Source organism: Mus pahari, chromosome 6 (assembly GCF_900095145.1).
Source record: "Mus pahari chromosome 6, PAHARI_EIJ_v1.1, whole genome shotgun sequence".
Taxonomy (NCBI): Eukaryota; Metazoa; Chordata; class Mammalia; order Rodentia; family Muridae; genus Mus; species Mus pahari.
The window spans coordinates 105,976,293-105,996,759 of NC_034595.1; the positions used below are offsets into that span (position 1 = coordinate 105,976,293).

At 50.5% G+C, this 20,467-nt stretch overlaps 1 protein-coding gene across 1 annotated transcript in view; it reads left to right on the top strand.

Moving 5' to 3' along the window:
• Morn1 (MORN repeat containing 1) overlaps positions 1–20,467 on the top strand; it is a 61,931-nt gene that overhangs the window by 6,211 nt on the left and 35,253 nt on the right. Inside the window, exons 5-10 of the mRNA XM_021200949.1 lie at positions 364–454; positions 1,155–1,242; positions 9,361–9,457; positions 10,187–10,297; positions 18,949–19,072; positions 19,554–19,726. Coding sequence (XP_021056608.1) covers positions 364–454; positions 1,155–1,242; positions 9,361–9,457; positions 10,187–10,297; positions 18,949–19,072; positions 19,554–19,726 — 684 coding nt within the window. The remainder of the gene's footprint in view (positions 1–363; positions 455–1,154; positions 1,243–9,360; positions 9,458–10,186; positions 10,298–18,948; positions 19,073–19,553; positions 19,727–20,467) is intronic.

Below are 20,467 nucleotides of genomic sequence, written 5' to 3' on the forward strand. Positions count from 1 at the left end.
CCCGGGCAGCGGCAGCTGTCTGTCCCTACATACATCTAACCAGACCCGGGCAGCGGCAGCTGTCTGTCCCTATACATCTAACCAGACCCGGGCAGGGGCAGCTATCTGTCCCTACATACATCTAACCAGACCCGGGCAGCGGCAGCTATCTGTCCCTATACATCTAACCATTCTTGTTTGAACAGGGATAATTGGCAGGTCTAGGAGGCCAGCGGGGTCCTAGTACTCAATCTTCTAAATCTGACTTCCTGCCAGAATTAAGTGCAGGCAGAACTCCTCCAGGGGGCTAAGGGAGGAGAGAGGAAGTGTCATCACTGGCAGGAGGTGTGGAATCAAGTTGATGTATTTTGGTTCCTTCACTAGGGCAGGGGTTTCTGGAGGACCAGGATGGGCAGGTATACCAGGGTTCCTTCCATGACAACAAGAGACATGGCCGTGGGCAGATGATCTTTAAGTGAGTATGGGTGTTGGAGGAATAAGCTGCTACTTGGGAACAAGAGTGGCCCCCCTACCTCCTAGAATGCTGGTAGCCATAGGGGTCTGGGGGTAGATTTTGTAGAAAGCACTGACTGCCTAGTACCCAGGCCTTAAATATGTTCTGAGCCTTTGTTGCTCTTCTCTGTATATATGTTTGTCTGTCTGTATGTCTGTTTCTGCATCCTCCCACACCTGTTGAATCTAGGACCTAGCACCCAAGAATGGATCCCAAGGACCTGGGTTTGAGCAGGGATACTGGTCAGTAAAACTGCTGTCTTTCAGGCAGAGGGTTAGAGACCTTAAGTCTGTGTTCAGATTCCTGGGTGGATTATTACCCAGCACCTGCCCTTGAAACAGGCAAAGTCGCCTCTCCCATTTCCTCCTCTGTCATTTCCCGTTTTGAGTAGCGGAAGCCAAACGTGTCCTGCACAGGGCCCAGCATGCTCTGGGAAATGGGTCCTACCATGGGGGGAGGGGGCAGGCATGCAGACATGTCTCCGCCTGTCACCAGCCCTCCTGAGCCAGCTCTGGCAAGGCAGGAGCTCACAGACCATCTGTTCAGGGCCTATTTTTGCCTTGGCCCCTGTGTGCTTGCTGCGCCTGGTCAGAGGAGTTGGTCTGAGTCACTGCTACTACCTGGTTCTTAGCCTCATGAGGGTCCTGTGCTGTGCCCTCAGGAATGGTGACAAGTACGAAGGTGACTGGGTTCGAGACCAGCGTCAGGGACACGGGGTGCTGTGCTGTGCCGACGGCTCCACATACAAGGTACAGTGGAAAGGCGGGAGGCTGTTAGAGGACTGGAGCCTTGATGGTGTTTGCCCACACTTCCTCTGGCAGTGCCCTGGAGAGAATGGACTCACACTCAACTCCTCCTCACAGCCCCATTAGCGCCCCGAAGGCTGACTTTCCTTATTCTTATTAAGTCCTCAAGTCTGATGAGCCCTGTGCCACAAGGGAAACCGAGGTCTGTCCAAATGCTTGTTCTTGTCTACATGGGAGATATGAGGAGCCGTGGACTTCACGGGCCAGGGAAAAGACTACACCAGTGCTCTTAATGAGAAATGTGAAGCTATTGGCCAGGAAAACTGTCAAGCTACCAGGAGGGGCGCAAGAAGAAACAGATTACAGTCCGGGGCTGTCCTGGGACAGGGCTGGGCCTGGTTCCACCACCCCTGGGCTGATGGCAGGCCAAGTCCTACCAGGAAGTAAGAGCTTAAGGCCCTGGGATCAGCTTCTTGGCAATTCCAGTTGTTACAGGTGAGGCCCTCAACCCCAAGTGTTGCTGCTTGCTTGACGGTGATGACGGTGATGTGAGTTCTGCTGGGGGTTTCCGGGAGGAAGAAAGGACAGGTTTAGGCCTCTAGACTCCTGAGAGTCAGACTTCTGCGGCTGTTTCTTTCTCGTCGTATCACAGTAACCAGAATGATGCGATCATATTTTTCCAGATTTCTCAAATGGCAGATTGACAACTGGAAGGAGCTGGCCCCTGGAAGCAGGAAGAGCCCAGCCCAGTTCATGCAGAACTGGGAAGAAGGGTAGCCACAGAACTACTGGGGGGAGTAGGGACTCCTGTAGAAACTGCCCAGATGCAAGAGTGGTCCCTGTGACCTCAGAGAACAAATCCCTACTTCTCCTGAGCCCTCAGCTCCCTCTATTGACTGCTGGCACAGTATCCAGTGACTAGGGGAAAAGGTCCAGGGCCTGGCTCCTTAATGGAAATGGAGTGGTGTATGACAGCTCCCTCAGAACTGTAGGGCCACAGAGAACACTGCACGGGTGCCCAGACCTGTGAGCAGAACAGAAGAGTTATGATCTCAGCCCAGGCCTGAGTACGGTCCCTATAGTATGACAAGACATCGTTACCAAAAGCAGCTTGGGAAGGAGAGGACTTTTATCACATTACACTTCCTGGTAAAGGTCCATCCCAGGAAAGTCAGGACAGGAACCCGAGATGGGAACCTGGAGGCAGGAACCGAATCAAAGGCCTTGGGAGAACACTACTTACTAGCTTGTTCCTCAAGGCTTGTTCAGCTTTCTTACAGCACCCAGTACCACCAGCTGAGGGGTGATACTTCCCACAGTGAGCTGGGCCCTCCCACATCAGTCAACCAGAAAAAGCCTACAGACCTGTCTTCAGGCTAATGCTATGGCAGTATTTTCTCAACTAGGATTTGCTCTTCTCCAATGATCCTCTCTTGTGTCAAGTTGATATAACTTTCTATCCGGTAGGGCTGCTCTGGTCAGGGCTGTTGGGGTCTGTGTGGAAGCTGCCCCCTGCTGGCCTAGAAGCTGCCTCTGAGCTGTGCCTGAGACAGTCTGCATACCATCTGTACCTGCTGTTGTGACCACTCACCAGCCTGGCTCCTCCCCATCTGGGGGCTCATCCTCAGAGGTCCTGCCTTGACAGCATGTCCAAAGTAGGATCAAATCCAGGGTGCGGTGGGAGAGTACAAGGTAATGAGGACCTAAAGGAGTCACCTGCCTGTCCCGCAGCCTGACAGAGTCCCGCCATGTCGCTAGCCACATGTCATGTAAGTGTCTTGTTCCCGTGGAAGAAGGCCAGGGCTGTCAGTCACCTCCTACCTGCCAGACACTTCCAAACCCCTCTGCTCGTGGGTTCACATGAACTACCCCACACCTCTGTGAAGAGACTGTTTGCCACATTTTATAAATGGGAAAACGGAGAAACATGGTTTCCCAGTCCAGAAAGGGGCAGAAGAGCTTGTGGCCTCAGCACCCAAGCTTGGTCCATATACCTGACCCTCTTTCCCTGAGATTTGGGAAAGGCCTTGCCCTAGTGGGTCCCTCCAGAACCCATCGCATCAGTGGATGAACTGCCGTTGACAGCCCAGAAAGATACCATCACCACCACCACCACTTGGGCAGGAAGAATAATGAAAAGCTTTGCCCAGTTCCCGGAGGTGATTCTGTTCCACATGTCCTCAGACATCCAGTAGGGCTTCTTCACTGCTGGCCACTAACCATCGGTGGCTGAGGTTTGGGGCTCTGCCCAGGCCTTCCTTTCTGCAACCTGAAATTTGTGGTATGCCTCACTTTCACCTGCAACAGCCTACAGAATGTCCACCAGGGGGCAGTCAAGACCTGCTCACCAGCAGCGTGCCCAGCCTTGGGTACTTGTTCCAAGTTTGGGTGGAAATGCACTCTAAGGCAGGCAGCAGGGAGGCCTTGAATGCCTAAGCAGTGCACACAGGACTGCCACACAGGCTAAAACTGCTCAGGTTGCCGTGGCTGCTCCTCCTGATGTCAGAACCTTGAACTCCACAAGATCCGCAAAGGTTTCCTTCCTTGGGAGTGGGGCTGGGGATTGTGTATCCTTCAGCTCAGTTCTCAGTAGCTCAGTTCCCAGTTCCTGTGGCTGGACAGCAGGAGCAGTGTCCAAGGGAGGGGACATATCGGCCTCATGCTTAGACATGCAGGCTACACCAAAAAATCAACAGCATGAGCTGAAGCAGCCATAAAGCAGTGACCAGAGGATGCACATGCAGGCAGAAAGGTCGCGAGCCAGCCACTTTTTTTTTTTTAATGGGAAGGCTAAAGGACAACTTTCTTCCTGGATCTTTTGGACACTGAACAGAAAGGGGCACCCAGGTCCAAGAGGACAGGTGACGCCATCTGGAAATTCAGGACTCAGACACCACAGGCATCCACAACTGCCGGCCTCACACAACCCTTACTGACCTGTGCCACAGAGGGAGCGAGAGGTCTCAATTGCTGCCCAAGTGAGAGAAGATACCCTGGGCTGTCACTCAGCCCTCATTAGCCAAGGGAGGCAGAGAGTATTCTCAGGATCTCTTGCTCAGCCGAAGACCATCTGCACTGAGCTCTCCCACGCATGGACCACTACCTGCATGGAGTGGGGACATCAGCCAAGGGAGGCTGTGGGGTGGGAACAGTCATCAGATCTGCTTCCTCCGGGCACCACTGTTCTTTATGTTGCCATCAGTCACACACAAACCAGAAGTGTGCCATCTCGTCCTGTTTTAAGTGTCCAGTTTGGTGGCATTAAATGCTTAAATTACTGTATGGCCATTACCACCGTCTGTCCACAATCTCATCTATGTAAGCAGACTCTGGCCCATTTGACCCAAACTTCCCAGTCCCCGAGAGCCCTGGCACCCACCTCTCTTGTCTCAGTTACTCTGGCTCCTCTGGGGACTCCGTGGATAGACTTGTTCCGTAGTGGCTGGCTGTTTTTGTTGATCGTCTCAGCCTCAAGTCCATGCTCACTGAAACACGTGCAGGAGGCTCCCGATGGCCGAGTGGCACATATGCCTACAAGTCCCATTTCCCCTGTTCATGCATTTCAGTGGGCTCTGGGGACAGTGCTCAGAGCAGACATGTGTAGGCCTTTGGGTTTATGGACACAGCGGTAGGATGGCTACACCATGCGGTAATTGCATTTTCAATTTTTTTTTTTTTTTTGTGGAGCCGTCACATTTTTCCACAGTGACTGCACGATTGAAGGAACCAGCAGGGGTTTTTGTTTCTACACCCCCAACCCACACTTATTTTCTGTTTTTAAAGCTACCATGCTAAGGAGTGTGAGCCGTTTGGCAGAGGGCAACTGATAGTTCCCGGGCACTGCTGTTGCTGTCATCACACAGAGCTGGCTTTTGTTTCTGCTTGACATTGCTGCAGTGGCTCTGAGTGCTTGTCCCTCCCAGCTTGTCCTGTCCTGTCACCTGGGGGTACATGCCTGTTACCACACACTCAGGCAGGGAGACATCTCACCTTTTCCTTTGGACCCTCAGGCAGAGGAGGTAGGTAGCTGCTAGCTCTTCAGTCCTCCGGTGTTTCTAGAGAGCAAGCCCCCTCCCCCCAACAACCCTCATCCCCCAGACCCATCAGCATTAGCATCTTACGTATCCTGAGGAGACTGCAGGATGGTTAGCCTTTGTCTGGCCAGCTTTGCTTTTCTGATCTTGACCCATCAGGTTTCCCCTTGAGCCAGCATTCCCACGTTGTGAGAAAGAAATCAATCCAGACCCTGAGCAGATGTTCTAGGTGAAGTCTGCAGCTGGCATGGCGGGCACAGTGACGCGGTTCCATCTGTGTCTTTGGTGGGCACCTAGAGTGGTACATTGAGCTAGTCAGTGTGGTGGAGGCCTCTCCCACAGCAAGGACACGTCTGTCACCTAAAGCTCTGCTTTCCTGGAAATCAACATTTCCCATGTTGGTTTTCCCAGAGGGCAGCCTGCTGTCTGGCACACCTGTACACACATGAAACAGGTGGCTAGCCTTATGGGTTCCTTCACCTGCTGCAGTTCCCAGCTTCCCCCTGAGCTGGCATGTCTGGAGAGTCCCTGCATGTCAGCAGGCAGATGAAGATAGGCTCTGTGGCTACCTGCTTCCCATATCACTTGTCTCTCCTCCTTGGGCCAGCAAGGCCCAGAGCAGGATGGAAAGGCCATCGACCCAGGACATGTCTCTGCCACTGAAGATCGCCCAAAGAGTGTGGAGCAGTGGAGCACCCGCGTCCAGTGCTGGCCCCTCAGCAGGTCAGCTGCCCCCCACAATGGCCCCCTCCAGGAACCGTCTCAGCAGTGGTCCCTGCACCTCTATGTCCCTACAAAATATTCTCACTGCAGACCCTGAAATCCTAGGAAAATAGTCAAGACCAGTCAAAGCCTACACTCCGCAGACCTGCTGTTACTGCGATGCAGGCGAAGCTACCCGCCATCCCTGCAAGCTGGAATCACGCCCATAACAGCTGCAAGTCCAGGAGGAGAGCCCAGATAACCCCTCGCAGGTGGCACCACCCGAGGGGACCAGAGCGTCCGAGGCTTAGCCGTGGTCGGTGATAACTGCAGCCTCCACGCCATAACACCGTGGAGGCCGACTCAGAAAGGGCCTGACATTTTGGGAGCCCACTCAGAAGTGGCCTGGGGCTTGTTCACCCCAGGAAGGACCAAGATGAACAAGAGCTAGGGGTGAACTTCTGGTCAGGATGGACTTGCACCCAAACCCATGTCTGCGGCGTGGCCACCACAGAGCCACTACTAATCCAAGTACCGGGAAGAAAAGAGCATGGGTTAACTTGGAGATGTGTCCCACAATGAGGGGGGCTGAGGGCTTCTTTCCTGCAGTGTATCACACTTAGTGTGCTCTCCGTTGTAAATGTGGGTTGCAGCCGTGGCAGAGCAGGGTGGGAAGCTCAGAGACTGAGCTTCACTCTCTGGGGTCACTGTAGCAGTCACAGAACAGATGCCTCCCTCTTGTCCTGGGTGTCCTTTTCCTCATACTGGCCCCCTGTTTGCTGTATGTTTGATTGGTGTGGGGGTACACATCTGAGCCCTAAGTGACTCTTCTCTAGCTGGCTATGTCATTATCATCTTCGTCACCTTCTTCTGTCCCATGAGTCACATCCATCCTCCCATGGGTGTGGGCAGCAGCTGGGCAGAGGAGGAATGCAGGTGTCTCTATACCCTGGGGCTTTGTGGTGATGGTGTGGTACCCTGCTCCACCTCCCTGTGACTGAGACTCCCAGGCTGGCTCCACACTGCGTATCGCCCAGACAGCCCTCAAGTTTCTCTGGGGGTTCAGAGTGGGAGGCCCAGGTGGAAGCTAGCAGACCAGGGCCTGTCCAGCTGCTTCCTTGGCCTGTTTGACAAGGACCCATCCACGAGAGGGTGTTGTTATCTACAGGACCCTGCCTGACATTCCAGGGGTTACGATGTTTTAACAATATGTGTCACCAAGTATAGAGTTTATGATACCACTCAGGCAAGTCCATGGGTTAGCATCACGAGTCTCTTGCACACATCTGTGTCATCCAAGTGCTGTCCCGAAGCCAGGAGCGCCAAGCTCTAGCTCTTAGCATTTGGGCTCTGGTTCTAGCGTGCGGTCCACTGGCCACCCACCTCATGGACTATGGCAGATGTTATGGGCAGTGAGCTTGGCTGGCTGGGCTGAGAGGATCCTGTGGCAGGCTAGTGCCGCCCGCCCGAGGCCCTCTACCCACCACTGCCCAACAGGCATTGCTTATCACTGTCAGGGCCTAGGTCCTCCTTCCCGAAAGCCCACACTGGCACTTTCCAGAAGCCCAAGTGAGCACAAAGAGAAAAGACAAACGGTCATCCTTCAGCCTATAGACTCAGAGCCTGGGACACATTTGAGAGTCCATCAGCCAGAGCCGAGGTGGCCCCTCCCCAAGGATCTGCTCAGAATGTTCACCACCAGCCAGCTGTGTGCTGCTGTCATCCTTGAGAGAGAACAGAAAGAAAGAGATTGGATTCAGGAAGGACAGCGGTCACAGGAGGAAGGAGGGAATGCTCCTAGGGAGAAGCCAGCAAACCTGAGCACCAGCCTGCTCGGTGGAGCACCTGAATTCTCATCACAGAGGAAGCCCGTGCTGGGGGCGGTCACCTCCCAAGCTTCCAAGCAGGGCTACCAAGGCCTCACTGTAGTTTGGTGTAGCCTGTGATCTCTAGAGCCAACCCGAGAGCTACCCTCCTAACCGGCTCCATCCACATCTGCAGTGACAAGAAAGACCAAGTGGATACTCTGAGCACAAGACTGAGGAATCAAGCAAAAGGTGGGGTGGATAGGACACTGTCAACTGAGCCTGCACCGTCCAGGAATGCAGCTGGTACATAGCCTTGGGGATGTGGGTCTTCCTGCACTGCCTGAGTTTGGGATTTTTGTGCCGGAGGAATGGAGCCACCTCCAAGGGACCTTGGGGCACCTCACTTGGGTGACTTGGCAACTGTCAGGATGAAAACCCCATCCATATCCCAGAGGGGCTTGTACCTGCATGAGCAAGTGAGCATGCCCCTGCCCACGTGCTCCACAGCTGGCTGCTGACCTCTCTTGAACTGAGAGGGGCCCCTAGGGCTGCCTGTTGTTTGTGAATGAGGTTTAGAGCTATGAGACTTTCAGGGCTGGCATCTGAGCACCCACTCTCCTCACCTAGCCAGAGGCCTCCCTTTGAACTTGTGTGGTGGCTGAGCTTCCTCCCAGGTTGTGGGACTCTGAACCCACTAGGTAGGGCTTCGACCGCACCATCTCTGCCACCACGGCCCTCATCGCTTCTTGTTCTGAGTGAACCCTACTACCCACTCTCCTACCTTGTTTGCATTCTCGGAGACTGGCCAGTGCTCCCCTTCCATCACTGACTATGTGGGAGCCCAGGCTCCATGCAGAGGGCAGTCCTGGACAGGGTAGTGCAGCTGTCGCCCAATTAACTTCAGCAGGAGAGTGAATTGAACCAAGTCGTTGTTGGCTAATTTCCCCCAATACAAGCAATTCATAATCAAATAAAACACCATTTGATCTTGAAGTTTTCTATGGAACCAATCCTCCCGCCGTTCCACACAATTGCTTGTGGATCCAGGAATACTACGGAGGAGGCAGAGTGGGGTGTGTGACAAGTGGCACCCCACCCCCACCCTGATATTTTGTGTGTGTGTGTGTGTGTGTGTGTGTGTGTGTGTGTGTGTGTGTGCGCGCACGTGCCCAAGTTATATTTTTTAATTACCTTTTCATTTAAAAGCTCTGGGCATGAAAACAGTCCACCTCAGTCCTACCCCACTGTAGTCACAGGTTCATGTCCCCTCATGATCAGCTAAGTGCCACATCTTTGTACTAGGCGGCCTTTGTGCAGAGCATGCCCGAGCACTTGTGCTTTGTTCGAGTGGTATGTGCTGTGCCTTTGTTCCCCTCTTTCCAGGCGTCATTAAAAGTCGAGGGGAGAGCACTTAGCAAATCGAGCTGGACCCTTCCTAACAAAATGTAGTGCCTTACCCCTCCCCCAAAGGAAGGTGCAGTAACCTCACAGCCTCAGGCCGGGGGGGGGGGGTCCTTAGCAAAGGGTCCTGGAGTCCCTTGGAGCCACCTTCTGAGACTACCTCATTCTCCCTGCAGGGACAGTGGCACAGTGATGTCTTCAGTGGACTCGGCAGCTTGGTCCACTGCTCAGGAGTCACCTACTGTGGGATGTTCATTAACGGCCACCCAGCAGGTAGGTGTTCCCAGCCTCGCCCTTGTCCCTTCCACTGCGGGTTGGTTGTGTTTGAACCTGGCCTCGTATCTCGGGTGGCCTTGGGCAGCCACGTGGGAGGTGTTGGACCAAGCTGGGATGGAGCAGAACATAAAACCCAATCTTTTTCAGGGAAAGAGTGTTCTAATTGATTCTAAAAGGGCTTGTGGCTCTGCAGACCTTGGCCCTCAGGGGTTCTGCCACAAGCAGGGTCTCAGACCAGTGGGCTCTTTCAGCTACGGCACCAACACTACAACTTCCCCCCAAACACAGTCCCTCTCAGCCTTAGATACCTCCTAGTCTCGGAACCTCTCAGCCACAGGATTGTGGGTTACTGAACAAAATATTCTGACCCGACAACCCCACCCTGAGACCCTGCTGCCTGTGTGACTGACTTCCGTCAGGCTCTCTTGAGATCTCTACACATGACTGCAAAGTGGTCGGCGCCTACCTTGGCTTGGAACATGCCTGGCCATTCACTGCTCCCATGCTTTTCTGAGTGACCTCTCTTCACACTTAGGACAGAGGTGCCATCCCAGGGGTGGGCCTAGCCAGGGACATGAGTCCTTCAGCCAACCAAACTGCCTAACAGGCTCCTTGAGGTCTCAACCTCAGCAGTGTCATCTTGGTAGCCCCTCTCACAGGGTGAGAAAGGACCGGGACCCTCAACGATGGCTGCTACAATCACTAAAATTTGTGTTATGCCCCCAGCACAGGCTAAGAAAATTGTGATTCTGGGTCCAGAGGTACTGGAAGTGGTCCAAGGATCTCCCTTCACGTTGCATGTACAGCTGCAGCAAGATGATGGGGACATTGCCAAAAGTAAGTGTCTTCAGGGTGGCGACCCTTTTCTTCCAGAAGAAACGGGCTGCGAGCTCTCAAGTAGAGCAAACTGTGAAAGGTGGGTGGAGCGCTTCTGAGATAATTTTACAGAAATCCCTGCAGCCTGGTGACTGCAGAAGACTCAGAAGGCCTATAAGACAGCCAGGTGGGCAGAGTCTTGTGTGTACATGCACATGTGTGTATGTGTATATGTATATATACATACATATGTGTATGTATGTGTGTGTGTGTGTGTGTGTGCGTGCGTGCGTGCCCTGAAAGGTGTGTGCACTGCTCACATATGTTTTGACACATGCAAATCCTTGCTCAGCAACTAGCGTGCCTTGTACAGAGCACAAAAGATAACAAGATACAGCCAACCCATGGTGACACCCACCTTTAATCATAAGCACTCGGGAGCCTGAGGCAGGTGGATCTCTGAGTTTGAGGTCAGCCTGGTCTACTGAGTGAGTTCCAGGACAGCCAAGATATACAGAGAAACCCTGTTTCAAACAAACAGACAGACAGACAGACAGACAGAGAGACAGACAGACAGACAGCTTGTCAGCTAGACCAAGAGCAGTTTCTCACTCCTCTTTGGGACAGTCATTCCTTTCTGGGTAAATAAACCTTATAACATGACAAGATATGGACCACCAACCTCCTGAGGCCCTGCCCACCATATAAGTCCCCAGTGTTTGTTAATTTGTTCAGTGCTTCTGTGAGAGCATCATAGCACACACGCGGACTAGAGAGATGCTTGTTTGTTAATACAGACTACTTCTGCATAGGACCCAAGTTCAGTTCCGAGTACCCACATCAGGTGACTCAGAACCATCTGTAACCTAGTGTGGGGGCAGGGATGGGGTCTGATCCCTCTGGCCTCTGGTGGTACTTGTACTCATGTGCACACAGACACACGTATGTCGACATAATTAAAAATAAAATCTTTAATGTGTGTATTAAGTTGGCTAAGTAACTTTATGAAGTTTATCGTTTATATGACATTAATCTCAGTATTAAATGATTCCATGATCTCTCTTTTTTGTTGTTGTTGTTTTAAATGATCAGTGTTTATGTGTAATTCATGTGTCTGTGTGGTATGTGTACATGCATGCAGGTGCCCACAGAGGCCAGAAGAGAGTATCGGGTCTCTTGAAATGGGAGTTCCAGACAGTTATGAACACCCAGAGAAGGTACTGTGAGCCAAACTCGGATCCTCTGTAAGAGCAGTATGTGCCCTTTAACCAATGAGCCATCTCTCCAGCCATTCGCTTTTCTGTTTGTTTTTTTTTTTCAAATTATATATTTATTTTATGCATGTGAGTATACTGTCACTGTCTTCAGACACACCAGAAAAGAACATCAGATCCTATTACAGATGGTTGTGAGCCACCATGTGGTTGCTGGGAATTGAACTCAGGTCTTCTGAAAGAGCAGTCATAACCGCTGAGCCATATCTCTCCAGCCCCCTCACTTTTCTGTTTTTGGAGACAGAGTCTGAGTTAGTCCAGCTGGTCTCAAACTCAGTTTGTAGCTGAGATCCTCCTGTCTCTGCCTCCCCACAGCTGAGATTTCAGGCATGTTCCATTATGTCCAGCCAGATTCCGAGATCTTTAGCAAATCTGCAGATCTGGGCAGCCAGATTCCAGTGCCTTCTCAGAACAGCTGCAGAACTCTAGAAAGATCCCTTAGTCCTGTTTCCAGCTTTGGACCCGCCCCAGTCCCTAATTGATTTCCCACCTCTCTAGATTTGGCTCTTGGACCTTTGGTGCAGGGAGTCTTGTATCATATGTGGTCTTTTGCTTGCTTCCCATTTACATGGTGTTCGGAGATGCTTCTGCATTGCAGTGTATACTGACCCATCCCCCTTCTGGATCAGCAGCATCCTGTCACCCAGACAGGCCACACCCGATTGCCTCACATTGGAACTCACGTTGGGGGCAGTGCTGCTGTGAATACTGCTCAGGGTTTTGTGCTTACAGATTCTCATTTCTCTTGTGTATGTCTGCAAGTAGCACTGCGGCATCATATGGCCAGTGTGCTCAAAGTTCCAGAGACGCTTCTGAGCCTGTGAGGTAGCTCAGCACGCAGAGATGCTGGCTGCTAAAGCTGACAACCAGAGTTCAATCCTCAGGACCCTCATGGAGGAAGGCAGGGAACTGACTCCCATAAGCTGTCCTCTGATTGTATGTCTGTGGTGTGTACACGTATGTGTGTGCACACACATACACAATAAAGAAAGATGCAAATAAGTAAATAAGCAAAAAATAAATAAATATTTAAGATGCATAAAATAAGCTACCACTTTTCCGAATAGTAGCAGCGTTTACAGTCCCCAGGAGACTACACAGTGCTGACTACCCTTCTCCTGACAGTACTCGATCGTCTCTTTGGGGCCCTCGCCATGCTGTGTGGGAACAGTGCTGTTGTTTTGTATTAAAGCAGATTTTTTTGTTTGTTTGTTTTTGTTTTGTTTTGATTTCTTTCTCTTCAAGACAGGATTTCACTGCTCTTCTGGAACTGAAACTGACTCTGTCTGTCTGTCTGCCTCTCACTGTCTATCTGTCCCTCCCTCCCTCCCTCCCTCCCTCCCTCCTTCCCTCTGCAGACCAGGCTGGTCTTGAACTCAGAGATTCCCCCCTACCTCTACCTCTCCAGTGCTGGGACTAAAGATGCACCCCTCGGCTGTCCTACTAGCTTTTTATCGCTTACCAACCAGTCGCTTGCACATCTTCCTTTTAAAAGTAGGCTGCTGTTTTTCTTATTTTGTATTATGAGAGTTATTTGTGTGTTCTGGCTACAAATCTTTATCAGATTAAAAATAATTTTTTCCTTCAGCCAGAGTATATTGGTGCCTGGTACACCTTTTAATCCCAGCACTCAGGATCAGAGACAAGTGGATCTCTGAGTTCAAGGCCAACCTGGTCTAGAGTGAGTTCAAGGCCAGCCAGCCAGGGCTACCTAGAGATATCTTTTCTACAAAACAAAACAACCCATAGTACATATTTTCTTCTTTAGCTCAGCTTCTTTTGGTGTCCCTTAAATATTTTAAGAGTTATTTACTTGCTTACTGTGTATCGATGTCTTGCCTGCATGTCTGCACATGTATCACATGAATGCTTGATGCCTGCAGAGTTCAGAAGGAGGCCTTGGAGCTGCCAGAACTGGAGTCATAAAAGGTTGTGAGCTGCTGTGTGGGTGCTGGGAGCCAAACTCCAGTCCTCTGTAAGAGTGGCCTTACTCCTAGCCACCGGCCTCCTCTCCAGCCCTCGTTTTTTTGTTCTTTTTTTTTTTTTTTTTTTTAATGCTTTTATAAATTTTAAATTGTAAATTTTGACAAAGTTCATCATGCTCACTGTTCAATGGGTCATAGTTCAATGATGGGTCATAGTTTTGGTCCTGTATCTAAGAATTCCCTGCCTAGCTGAAGTCCACATAGACTATTTTCTTGTAGAAGTTTTATGTTCTTTTGGCTTTCATATTTAAGTTGATGATCCTTTGTGAGGTAACTTTTGTGGATAAGACAAGTGTCTGATCCATCCCCAAGCCATGACTACTGGAAAGACATATTCTTTCTCCACTGGGCTTCCTTGATCAGTATCCATCCTCCCCAAATCAAGGCATCTGTCTGGTCTCTCAGTTCTCCCCACTGGCCTATGTAACTAATTTTGTCAGGTACATTCCATCTATGCCAAACTGTGCCATCCTAGTCTCAGCCTCAAAAACAGGGCACCCTACGGCCATGCTCGCACCCTACGGCGGTGCTCTTTCTAACTCTTTGGGACCTTTTACATTTCCTCATAACTTTAGAATTAGCTTGTCAATTTCTCCAACAACAAAAACCTGCTGGGGTTTTCATGGGATGGCAGTGAGTCTTTGGGGGAGGCCAGCCATCTCTTAGCATTGAGCCTGTAGATCACAGCTGTCAAACTCTTTAACACTTTGATCCCTCTCACCTCACCAACATACATGTCCCATGTACAAACCTTGCAGTGTTTTTTAAATCTATTAATAAATTGCAATTTCCCATGATGTATTTGGCTACAGTTGTTTTATTAATGTGATTAATGATTACTGCTGATTTTGTTATATCTTTTGGAGGTGTTTTTTTTTTTTTTGGAGGGGGATTAACATAGTCTCATGTAGCCCAGGCTGTCCTCAAACTCCATGTGTAATTAAGGGTGACCTTGAGCTCCTGAAACCCTCCTCTGTCCACCTCCTGGTGCTGCAGTGCAGTTGTGCACCGACCATATCCATATGTGAGATGCTGGGTGAAGAATTTTACATTTTTAGCTCTTATGTTTAGTCTATGACCTATTTGAAGTTAATCTCAGTCCTTTGAATGTGGCTTCTAGTTGTCCCAGTGCCCATTTGTTAAAGACATTCCTTTATTTAATGAATTGTCTTGGGATTTAATTTGCCACAACTTTTAAAATAATTTCCCCTCCATGTGATATTGGTCTGGGATTTTCTTGTCCCCGCCCCCTGCCTACTACTCTTTGATTCTTGGAAGAATTTGTGTTGGACTGATGACGTCTTTTATTTTAAGCTTAGGGCTTCACATATCCTAGGTAATTATTCTACCAACTGAGTGGTATCCCCAGCCCTTAGGCTCGGGGTTTTGTTTGTTTTGTTTTGTTTGTGGGGGGTGTTTGTTTGGTTGTGGGGTTTTTTTGTTTTTGTTTTTGTTTTGTTTGTTTGTTTGTTTTTTGGGGGGTGGTTTGGTTTGGTTTTTTTGAGGCAGGGCTTCTCTGTGTAGCCCTGACTACCCTGAAACTTGCTTTGTAGACCAGGCTGGCTTCCAACTTACAGAGATGCATCTATCTCCACCTCCCAAGTGCTGGGATTAGAGGCATGGCCACCACACCTGGCTGATCACATGTTTAGTTGAATTATTAATTCTCATGTTTTCCCTGAAGGTTCCTAGGGCTTGCTATTTACATAGCTTCGTGTTATCTGTAAAGTTGAATCTTGCATCTACCCTTCCAATCTCACACTTGCTTTATTTTACATTTTCCTCGAGCAGTGAGGTAAGTTGTAGTTGCTCTGCATCATCTCCAACACTTATTTTCTTTCTTATACAGCTCCCTGCAGTGGCCCTTCACTGCATCTCCCTAAAAGCTGATGGTGTTGCACACCTGTGTCCTGTGCTTGTTCACCGTGTGCATTTCCACCGTGGAGAACTGTCTCTTCAGACCCCCCTGCTTATTTTTAAAATGGAACAGTCTTGGCCAGGCTGGTGGCCCATGCCTTTAATCCTGGCACTCAGGAGACAGAGACAGATGGACCTCTGAGTCCAAGACCAGCCTGGTCTATGTAGTGAGGTCCAGGACAAGCAGAGCTATATATTGAGATCCTGTCTCAAAAAAGGCGGGAATATAGTCTTAAATATGAGCCACTAAGAGTGTTGTGTATAGTCTAGAGTCGGGTGCCACATCAGGCTTGTAAGTTTTTCAGCTTGTGGCCTGTCTTGCAGTTCCACAGAGCTCAAAGGTCCATGTTGACAAAAACCCACTTGATGGAAGCCCCAGAGCATGCTGGGAAAGGTCCTGGTACCGCACTCGCCCTTTCTGAGAACTTTGCCTAACCAGAGTGTCTTAGACAATGTCTCATTGCTATACAGAGTCGCCGTGACCATAGCAACTCTTACAAAGGAAAGCATTTAATCCGGACTAGCTTACAGTTTAGAGACTTAGTCTGTTATCATCATGTTAGGGATGCCGACATGGCCAGGAGCATGTGGGTCTCATGAGAGTAGCTAAGAGCTCTATATCCTAATGTGCAGGCCTCAGGCAGAGAGAGAGAGAGAGAGAGAGAGAGAGAGAGAGAGAGAGAGAGAGAGAGAGAGAATATGATATTGGACATTTTAAACCCCAAAGCCCACCCCAGTGACCCTTCCCTTCCTCCAGCAAGGCCACACACATACCTAATGCCAATCCCCAAGCACTCAAGTGTGTATCTATAGGCGTGCGGCGTTCTTACTCAAACCACCACACAGGGTCGTAGAGATTCATAACCCTGTAGCTCAGGCTGGACTCAGACTCTCCTCCCAGCAAGTATTGGGTTCTAGTTATGCTTGAACTTTTTCTTTCTTTTTTAAATATTTATTTATCTATTTATTTATTTTATGTATGTGAATACACTGTTATTCTCCTCTGATGAGAGGAGAGCATTGGATCCTATTACAGATGGTTGTGAGCTACCATGTGGTTACTGGGAATTGAACTCAAGACCTCTGAAAGAGTAGCCAGTGCTCTTAACCGCTGAGCCACCTCCCCAGCCCGCAAACTTCCCCTTTCTAACTGATTCGCGTTAAGCATAATTATTAATATGGTAGATAAAGATTTTTTTTTTCAGTCCCCGCAGTTTCCTTTCACCAGGCTAGGCAGCAAGCCCCTTTACCTGCTGCACAGTCTTGCCGACGACCCCTTGCCTCATTAGTTACAACTCCATCAACTCTCATCTGGCTTCCCTTCCCTCTTGCAGATGGAGGTCTCCATCTGACGTCATCCCTCCCTGCCGCCACCTGTAGTGGAGGCAGGCACCTTGATTTGCTTTCCCCTTGAGGGCTGCCCTGAGGTGTCCTCCCCGACTGCAGGCTTCTGGTTCTCCCTCAGTGACAGAGGGTTGCTGCTCCATCCTCACCACTGCTCCATCCTCGCCGCTGCTCTGAGCTTCTTGCATCCATGTACTTAGGAAAAACTTCAGCCGTTTTCTCCCAGTAGTCTGTTTTATTTCCCATGTTTGAGATGGCTAGAGGCCGTCCCGCTGTTTGCAGAAGCACCTTCTCCTCTCCCTCCCTCCCTCCCTCCCTCCCTCCCTCCCTCCCTTGGTTGGTTGGTTTGGATGACTTCTCCAGCTCTATTTTCAGGCTCACGAATCTTTTCTTCCACATCAGTTAATTTTCTGTGGGTCCCATCCACTGCACTTTTTAACCTCACTTATAATTTTCAGAATCTCTCTTTGCATCCCTGGCTGGCCTTGACTCTGTAGCAGCCCCTCCTGCCTCCCGCCTTTCCTTCTCTTGCTCCTTTCTTACCTCCTGTGCTTCTGTGTTCACTGTTGAGAGTAAGAACGCAGCTACTGTACTCAATCCTCCACTCTCCATTTTGAGACAGGGTCTCCAACTCTGTGGTTGAGGGTGTATGAGCTCCTGCTCACCCAGCTACTCTACGTGCTGGGGTTACAGCCTGGATTGTAATAAATTTCCCAATGTCCCTGACTGTTAATTCCAGCACCCTGGGTCAGTTGCAACTAATTTATTTTTCTCCTCATTACACACCATACTTTCCTGCATTCTTTGCATGCCTCATAATCTTTGATTTAATGCCAGACATTGTAAATTTTACTCTGTCGGACGCCAGATATTTTTGTATTCCTATAAATATTCTTGAGCTTTTATCCTGAAACAGAGCAAAGTTATGTGAAGAAGGTTTAATCCTTTTGGCCCTGTTTTCATGATTAGTCCAGTAGGTCTGAAGGAGAGAGCACCATCCAGTACCAGCTTTTGTCCAGGACAGGAAGAAGCAGGCCCTCAGTTTCCTGGGACTTGTGTGTCTCTCCATCTATGCTAGTAGAGACAAGTGTCCCCAGCCCTGTGAGTCCCATGTCTGAGTTTCCTTTAGTTCCTCCTTAGCCCCCTGGAATCTTCTTTCATGTGTGCCCTAAGCTGTGCTTGGATGTCCCTGAACCCTGCGTAACCCCTTCCCTGTATTTCCAGCTCTTTTCTTCAGCTGAGAGAGTTTGCTGGGAAGCACCGGGGTCTGAGCCGACTCTCTTCACTGCTACCTCACGTCAGAGCCCACTGGGGTCTGCCACTTTGTCTAAGCTTTTTCTCAGTTTGTGGAACCTGGCCACGCCCTAAGTCCCCTGTGAATCTGGAGATTCATCTTAGAGCTGTGTCAGGTCTGGGAGCTCAGGATGGTTGCTCCCCTCTGTCACACTCCCACCCATCACTGCCACAGCCATCCTGCCCTACTCACAACACTCAAGATGTTCCCATATATTAGCCAACACTTCTCTCTGCTGGGTCCTCCAGGTGTGGCCATGTTCCCGGCTTCACCACCTCTGTCTGCCCCAGAAGGGCACAGCGATCTGTGGTTCAGAAAAGACAGCTCTGTCGGCTCCAGAGAGCCAGGCCTGTCAGCGCATGTGCCGAGTCAGAAGTTGCTTTTAGGGATCGGTTGTGCACCGGGGCCTGTGTTAGTGACTTGAGGAGGAGGAGGAGGAGGAGGAGGAGGAGGAGGATTGAGGCTGAGCTTACAGCCTGTGGTCAAGCTGGTAGATGAGCAGAAAGAGCAACTGACCAGCTGAGGGCAAGTTGTAGCACATTGACGCATGAGCTGGTTAGGAAGAGACCCTCCCAGAGCCTGAAGGCAGTTAGCAGTGCAGATGGCCTTCAGGGATCCAAGGTCCAGAGCTGAAGAGTCAGTGTCCTGGATTCAAGGTGTGGGAGCAGGTATGAAGGGGAAGATAGAGCTGCAGGAGGAGACTTCTGCCAGGCACTCATCAAGGAAGGACAGGCAGTTATCAGCAGCACAACACGGATGCCCTTCACCTTAAACCCTCCTCCATCATGGAGCCCAGATCCACCCACCCCCTCCTCACACAGCGTAAGAGACACATCCCTTGATTTCTTCCTTTGGAAGGTGAGAGTGGCCGGGTCCTAAGGATCTCAGCAGGAGTCAGATATGTGCAACTCCCAGAATACTCCGAGGTCAGCTTTTTCAAGATGGATGAAGACCACATGGAGACACCCATCCAGACCCCGTTGTAAGGATGGTGCACCCTCCCTGGGGCACTGAGGAGGTTAGGCTGGAGAGAGGTCCCTACGTTCTTCTTGCCCAAACGACCCATGTACTATAACTAGGGCAGGTCCGGGACGCAGGGCCAACCAGCTAGACTTTGAAAGGTAGAAACAGAAGCAGGTGGACTGACAGGGAGTGAGGGGACTGAGGGAGCTGCATGCCCTGTAATCAGCAGAAACAGGACATACATAGAAAGGAAGCCACTCACTGATTCTTCTTTGGCCTTGGTTGGACCCAGCTCAGCAAGCATTTCAGGGTGAGTCACACAACCCTGCAAGGATAACTAAATACTGTTCAACTAGCCTGAGTCCTAGGGTCAGGGCCAGGGCACATACAGACTGTGGGCTGCCTCATCCCTGGCCCCCTGGCCCCCTGGCCCGCTGCCTCCCGTCCCCCTGTCCTCACTCCTGTGAACCTCATTTCGGTATTTGATATCTCCTTCCTAGTGGGTTCCAGTGCATTTCCTACCCACTGTCTGCGCCCATGTCTTGGGGGCCAGAGCCTGGGTCTACTGTAGAAAGTGCCAGAGCTGACCTGCTACTCTCCAAGAGAGACTCAGAGCCTGTGCTGGACTCAGGAGCCTTCCATGGCCAGGGAGACACCCTCAGCATCCTGCCAGGTGAGTGGGTCATAGCAGCAGTCAGGGGCATCCAAGGAAATAGAGACCTCAGAACCTGAGTGTGTCAGTGACAAGGCACAGTGGACCTGGGTGAAACATGAAGCTCAGTGGTACATACAGGCCTGAGTGGCCATCAGCAGAGAGCAAGTATAGCCAGCTGCCTTTACAGGGCCAGGGGGAGATGGGGCTTCCCATCCTGGGTGATCCTGTGGCCTGCATTCTTACCACATAACCCCAGCAGCTATGGGATATGCAGGGCAGCCTGTGGTCCTAGGCAGGTCAAAGCCACAGGACCCAATCTAAGCTCAGCAGTACAGATGGTTGTGGGTTCGTGGCCCTGTTTGGTCACAGGCTGCCTTGCCTTCCGGTCAGTGTCACTGCATGTGTGTTGATTCACATTTCACTGAGATGTATATCCTGGTTCTCAGCCAGGCAGGACCTATACCCTGGCCAGGTTCACCAGTTCAAAGTCAGATTTCCTTTGAATTGTTTGAGAATTATTCATGCAATTGAAGTTTAATCACTGCAGTCTGTTGTGCCTGGTGGCATTAAGTTCTCTTATACTCTGATACATCACAAATACTGTTTATGTCTTTTTTCCTTGGTTTTGGTTGTTTTGAGACAGGTTCTCTCTACATAGCCCTGGCTGTCCTGGGACTCACCGTGTAGACCAGACTAGCCAAAAACTCACAAAGATCCACTGCCTCTGCCTCCTAAGTGATAGAATTAAAGGCGTGAGCC